At 41.3% G+C, this 7,083-nt stretch overlaps 1 protein-coding gene across 1 annotated transcript; it reads left to right on the top strand.

Annotated features, from left to right (window-relative positions):
* Nucleotides 1–3,142: 3,142 nt before the first annotated feature.
* LOC306748190 (G2/mitotic-specific cyclin-B2-like) lies at nt 3,143–6,388 on the top strand. Its single transcript, XM_079231325.1, has 8 exons — nt 3,143–3,256; nt 3,403–3,513; nt 4,291–4,560; nt 4,658–4,816; nt 4,889–5,125; nt 5,839–5,979; nt 6,061–6,171; nt 6,249–6,388. The coding sequence occupies exons 1-8, from the start codon at nt 3,230–3,232 to the stop codon at nt 6,357–6,359; spliced, it is 1,167 nt and encodes a 388-aa protein (XP_079087451.1). The 5' UTR covers nt 3,143–3,229; the 3' UTR covers nt 6,360–6,388.
* Nucleotides 6,389–7,083: the final 695 nt, after the last annotated feature.

The following is a 7,083-nucleotide window of genomic DNA, read 5'->3' on the forward strand; positions in this document are numbered from 1 at the left end:
CTTTATTATTTACCTAATCAGACATTTTGGAGGTGAAGATGTCCACTCGACACTATGGGTTTGGGGAGGAAAATAAATCACATGTGAAATGTTCTTAACTAGCGTAGAATCATGACTTGTTTTCCTCTACGGTGCTACTTCTTATCTCCTCGCCATCTTGGGTTGACTTCCTGTCCCGGGGGACTCTTCACTGGTAGATGGCGGCAGCATTAACGTCAACCGGCCCCCAAAATTCAGTAGAAATACACGTCTTTTATCGGTTGTGTTCGTAGCATATTTAAGTTCCTGTTTTTCTTTTTTTTTTTACTCACAGGTGCTTTTTTCTTTTTCTGTTTGCAATGTAGAAAACTGTCTATCCAACAGCATTAGGTGCCTTAACAAAGAGCTTTTTGACACATTTAGACCAAATTTGTGACTAATCAACGAAGAGTGACGATGCTGAGCCATCTGCTTCCCCTTGAGATATTGAAACACTTCAACAGTCCCTCTGTATATTATTTTATTTTTGTTGTGTGGATTATAAATGAGCTGTCCAATAGATCGAGGGATCAACTGAGATTGAATGTTAACCCACGTCTCCTTGTGTTAATACGTACTGTTCATATCACCAGCAGCTAATCACCGTTCTGAACCTGGCTCAGTCTGTCCTTCCCCTTCGTCGGACGTCTTCATCACTGTAAACTGTTCCAGGTGTACCGTCTGTGTGCTCTTTGTCCAACAGACCGCTGTCGAGATCGCCACTTGATCCAAAAAGGAAAAAGAAAGGAGAAGAAAAAAGGAAAACAAATGTGAATAGTATGCGGACATTTTAGCGTGTTGCGTTGGTAGTGGGAAACGTAAAGAGAATTAAAAATGGACGGTGCATATATTGTCCGATATGTAAATCTTGTCAACACATCTTGTACTTATTTAACAGTTTTGAATACTTGAAAACTATATAAAGTTTCTTTGTGACTCTTGTTTCCCCCGAGCCTGTTCTGAGGTCCACCGGATGTTGACGGCAAAGTTTGTGTCTATATTTTCTGTTGCAGATATTAGTTAGGATCTATATTTTTTTTTTTATTGGAAACAAATCCGACAAAAAAAGTAGACCGTCTTTAATACGTTCTGACTTCCTGTTTGTCGCTCTCAGCTCCAAGCCCATTGGTTCCTACTGAAGATGTAAAGCTTTACAATTATTTATTTTATATATATATATATATCATCTTATATATAATTATTTAAAGAAATATACATATAATTATACATATCATTTTATATGTATAATAAATATAAATGTATGTATATATCATTATTCATGTGTATGTATATATAAGTATATTTATAGAAATATATACATATCATTTTATATATGTATATTTATATATAATTAAACATCCTTTTTATATATTTATTTCTAAATATACTATATATACATTTTCTATATAAATATATGTATTTTTATATATAATTATACATATCATTTTATATATATCATTATTTATAGAAATATATACATATACAAAATATTTATTGAAATATATATATCATAGAAATAAATATAAAAATATGTGTATATATATATATATATATATATGAATGTTTCTAGTATCAGTTATTTCCTAAATCAGCTGGTTTTAATCAAATCAGTGGGAGAAAATAGTGCTTTTTTTGGGGACTATTTTCAGTGGTGGATGAATCCACATTTGGTGCTCAGTGAGTTGTGGCAGCCGGACGGTGTTTGGTGATTGAGTCCAAATACTCCACAGTGATATAGGAGCATGTCAGCCATTATGTTTTTTCAATAACTTTTAACCACAATAGAGCTCTGTGTATTTGATAATATTTTATGTTAGTACACATCTTCACTGTTGAATCCCACCAATAACTTCAGTTTGCAGAAAACTCGGTTTGTTTAAAAAAAAAAGAAGCAAAGTCTCCTGCTCAGAAACAGTTAAATCAGACATGACCACACAATTTAAAGATAAGAAAGTTTGCAAATGATGCTTTGAATATAAGTTTCATTGACAGTCCCTCTTTGCAACAGTAAGTCGTCTTTAGTGTGTGACGAGGTTTGGTTCTGTTTGTATTATCAAAGGATCAAATGAACTGGGATGGGAATCTGTTTGTTTTATGATGTCGCTTTCCACTTTAATGTTTTCTATTCACTCTCTTCGTGTTTTCACCAAATGAAGCTCTGATGAATAAACTATCTGCACATAAACCCAGTCAACAGGTAAGAGGCTGTTGGTGACGACAGTGGAACATTTAACACATGTATGACTTCAGCTCAAACCCTGAGGGAATAAATACAAATGTTGTTTTATTTTTATTTTATCCAGCTATAGTTTTTTCCCCTCCCCCTGATCTTTTCCCAGATGTTCACACATATATTTGGCATTTAAAAGTCACAGATTTTAATGCGAAAACACCAAACTCGAGCCTGCTGTCGTCTTCCTCACTGTGAATGTACAAAAGTACACATTAGCTCATTGTAAATGGACGTGTGTTATTGGATTCTAGTTATGCATCAGTGTGTTCATGGCTTTTGGTACATATATTTATATAATTATATTTTAGCTTAATGTATAATAGTACATCATACGTTACTTATTTGTGTATGCAAATTTGCAAAGTAACTGATGTCAAATTAATATAGTGGCTCAAAATGTAGTGGAGTAAAAGTATTAAATATAGCATGAGATGGAAATTAGTTATTAAGTCCAAGTTATTCAACACTTGGAAATAATGGATTTAAATGTGGGGAAAAGATGCCAAAGTCATTCTGAATCAACAATAATCAGTAATTCAGTAATATAATATATGAATCTGAAACGGGTCTAATTTGTACTTTTGGTACTTTAAGTACATTATGCTGCGAATACTTATGTACTTTTACTAGAATGACGTTTTGAATTCATTCAAATTTGAGCTCAGTAACCACGTCAGAGTTGTACTCATTCAACTGAACGACAGTATCTTTAAAAACTATAATTTCCTACATTTAAATATCACCACAACTGTACCCGTGACCTTCGTTTGGGTTGTCAGCCAATCAGGAGCGACCTCCTCGACGCAGCAACCAATCAGATTCGTCGGAGTGCTATTTGAACGCGGCTCGTGCCTTTGCTGTTTACCTGCAGATCTCGGTGTCCACGGAGCTTGTCGGTATCGCGTGCTTAAAGAAACCCAGAAAGAAACCCCTCGCGCCGCAGCTTTAACTCGCAGTTTGTCCTCGTTCCTGCTCGACATGTCTTCCGTTGACGCTCGTCTTGTGGTGAGTAAACCGACGCCATCTCGCCATTAACGTTATCGCCTGTGTGGCTTTCTGTCTCTCCTGCGCTTGAACACGTTTAACGGACGCTTTGCACCAGGCAGCATGTCTTAATTTTTAGTATTGTCTTTTTAATTATTTTTAAGCAGCTCCCGGCCGCAGAGAACCCGGGGAAAATGGCTAAAAACCCCGCTGGTGTGAGGAGAGCTGCTCTCGGAGAGATCACCAACTTCACCGCAGCGCCAGCAGTCAACACCAAGGTGACCTTACGATGACCTCTATCTGACTGTCGTTTCTGTGAAGCACATCATGACCTTAACACACGCACACACACCTGGGCACGTGCTGCACCAAGTGGCCTAAAGTATGTGGACACTCGTGTAGTCCAAGACGGAAGTCACGTGGAAAGCTTTCCGGAAGTGGACCGTCTGTTTGTGTAATGTTTTAGTGCAACTATGTGCACTTTAGGAAAAGATGCAGTTAGATTTATCTAGCTGATGCATTGTTTTAATCTAAAGCAACTTGCAATAAGTTATTTCAACCATGTGGTTGCCACCTTTAAAAAAAAAAAAATGTTTTCTTTTAGTTTGGTTGGTTACTTCCAGCATTACATTTAAAAAGATCCTTCTAAACTTCCAGAACTCCCAAATATTTTTTTTCTCTTCTATGACTGTTTTTACGGTCATAGAAAACCTGGAAAAGTCATGGAATTTAAATTATTTCCAGTTCTGGAAAAGTCCTGGGGGGAGAAATGTTGTTCATTTATGCCGAGTTTGAAATAATGAATATGCTTTTAAAAAAACTCAAGATATAAGCAGGCATACATACAGGCATTTATATAAATGTTTATTCTTTTAATCAAACTATTGTCTCAGTCATTTAAGGTTTACTGTGTGCTTTGTATTCTCATTGTTAGTTTAAATACTACATTTACTCACTTTTTACTGTTTACACCCAGACTTCACATGTTTGCTCATGGAAATCCAGTGGTCACAATGAGCATTCTACATAAAGCTGCCTTCACTTTGCCTCCCCAGAGGACCGGACCGGCCAAAGCACCGGCCAAACCCGCCCAGAAGGACAGACCGGCGGTGCCTCCGGTCGTCCGGGTCCCGGCGCCCGCCGAGCCCCTCCCCGAGACCTCGGAGGAGTCGGCCGACGTGTCCATGAGGGAGGCGGAGGCGCTCTGCCAGGCGTTCTCCGAGGCGCTGCTCACCGTGCAGGACGTGGACGAGCACGACGCGGAGCAGCCGCAGCTCTGCTCGGAGTACGTCAAAGACATCTACAACTACCTGCACGTCCTGGAGGTGACGCGTTTATTTTATTCCCCCCCCCCTCTCCGTCAGCCGAGCTCTCTGCTCACCTATTTTGTATTCCGCGTTTCATCGCTCTCCGTCTCCACAGGTGGAGCAAGCCGTCCGAGCCAACTACATGCAGGGTTACGAGATCTCCGCGCGCATGCGGGCCCTTCTGGTGGACTGGCTGGTCCAGGTCCACTCCAGGTTCCAGCTGCTGCAGGAGACTCTGTACCTCACGGTCGCCATCCTGGATCGCTTTCTCCAGGTAGGAACCGTCCCTCTGGTCTCCTCTTCCCCGTGTGTGTGAGCTGTGTAACCGACCCCCGGCTGCCCGCAGGACCAGCCGGTCACCCGCAGGAAGCTGCAGCTCGTCGGCGTCACCGCCATGCTGGTGGCCTGCAAGTACGAGGAGATGTACGCGCCGGAGGTCGGAGACTTCGCTTACATCACGGACAACGCCTTCTCCACGGCCCAGATTCTGGAGATGGAGCAGCAGATTTTGAAGACGCTGAACTTTGCCCTCGGACGACCTCTTCCGCTGCACTTCCTCCGACGGGCCTCCAAGGTGGCCAGTGTGAGTTGGGGTTTATTACGGCAATATAATTTAATGTGGAACGACGGTGTCAAACAGGTTTTTTTTTTTTTTTTGCAGTTTGCGCTTCACTCTCCTCGACCCACGTACACGAGTTCATTGCTTTAAAGAAAATGTAATTCTTTTCAGATTCGGAAACGGTTTATTTGCCAGGAATGTTTACACAACGAGGAATTTTTCTAGGCGGAAGGTGCAAACATGAGACGTTAGACGACAGTGCAATGATATTAAATCAAGTGCAATATTACGTTTAAGTACTTTTTATATATATATACTTTTCTATTCAGTCTGTATATTAATATTCTACTGTTTTACTACTTATTTATATTACTTGCTTTTTATCTTCATTCATTTGTGAGCAGTGCTGCTGTAATCCTGTAATTTCCCCACTGAGGGACTAATAAAGGATTATCTTATTTTATAAGATAGTGCTCAGATAACGTTAATGTTGAGTGGCAACGACTGGGAGATCCGACTCATTTATTCTGAATAAGTGTCGGTCCACAACCTTTTTGGTGACCTAGAAGTCGACTTGGTATTTCTTTACTTGCTCTCAATGCCAAAAGTGAGACTCGTGTTTAAATCTTTGCGACTAATCGGCCGTTTAAATGCAGAAATCATGACAAATAACTTTATTTCATATTTACAGTTGTGAAAAGGTCCACAGGATTTGTAAGCTGGCTGTTTTGTCTCAGTCTGACGTAGAGAGGCACACGCTGGCCAAGTACCTGATGGAGCTGACGCTGCTGGACTACGACATGGTGCACTACCGGCCCTCTGAGATCGCCGCCGCCTCGCTGGGCCTCTCCCAGCTGCTGCTCGAGGCGCTGCCCTGGGTGAGTTTGCTTGAATCCCCCGTCGGGAAACTCGAACCACTTTGTTGAGCGCGTCTTGTCTGACTCGTTCCGTCTCCTCAGTCTCCCGCTCAGCAGCACTACTCTACTTACGACGCCGCCCACCTGAAGCCCATCATGCAGCACATCGCCCGAAACGTTGTGACGGTGAACGAGGGGAAGTCGAAATTCCAGGTGAGTTGAAGCCTTGACGCGACGGCTTTATGCATCTTTTTGAGACTGGAAACTTGACGCGAGTTGTTGTCCCGCAGGCCGTCAAGAACAAGTACTCGAGCAGCAAGCTGATGAAGATCAGCCTCGTCCCTCAGCTGTCGTCGGCCGCCGTGAAGACGATGGCGGCCGCTCTGCCCAAGGCGCCCTGAGGCGGTCGGCTCCCTTCTCGTCAGCGGACGTCACACTCGCACTTTATATATATTTTTTTTTTAGATTGATCACAATCTGTTGAGACTCTAGACTAGTTTTTAAATAAAATGTTTTTAATTTTTCATCCTTGCTTTGTGATTTTTGTTCAATCTTTGGACGCTGATTTATTTGTATTTATTGATGGCACATCTTTGGTGTTTCAGATTTTACTCCAGTGCACCTTTTGTAATGTTTAGCAGCCTGTTCATCCTTAACTAAAATTAAACTAGTGGTTTACGAGATGACACATTTTCTGGATGCTGCTTGCTTTAAAAATAAATCTCAACTTTATTAGATGTGCGTTAATGTAGCTACAAAAACCTCTTTGCACTGTAGCGCTCAATGAGCCGAGTACTTGACTGACATGCGACGCCTCTTCGTGGGTGAGGAGACCTAATGGAGGCCACTGCGACGTTAACCCCCAAAGTGAGCGACTGAGTCTGAGGTCACGGCGTCGTTCCTCCTGGACAGGAACGGTTATTTCTCTATTGTACCTTTTGCAGTGGATTAGAAATGTTTTTGTCCAAACATTAAAGTAACAACGTGCAGGGAATCTGAAACAAGGATTTCCATAATGTACTTAAATCAAACTTCTGTCACGCTCTACTCTTATACCGTTTAATTTGTAAAACATGTTGTATTGTGGAGAAACTAAAGCTTTCATGACTAGTGAAGTAAATAAAC

The sequence above is a fragment of the Taurulus bubalis genome, assembly GCF_910589615.1.
Source record: "Taurulus bubalis genome assembly, chromosome: 15".
Lineage (NCBI taxonomy): Eukaryota > Metazoa > Chordata > Actinopteri > Perciformes > Cottidae > Taurulus > Taurulus bubalis.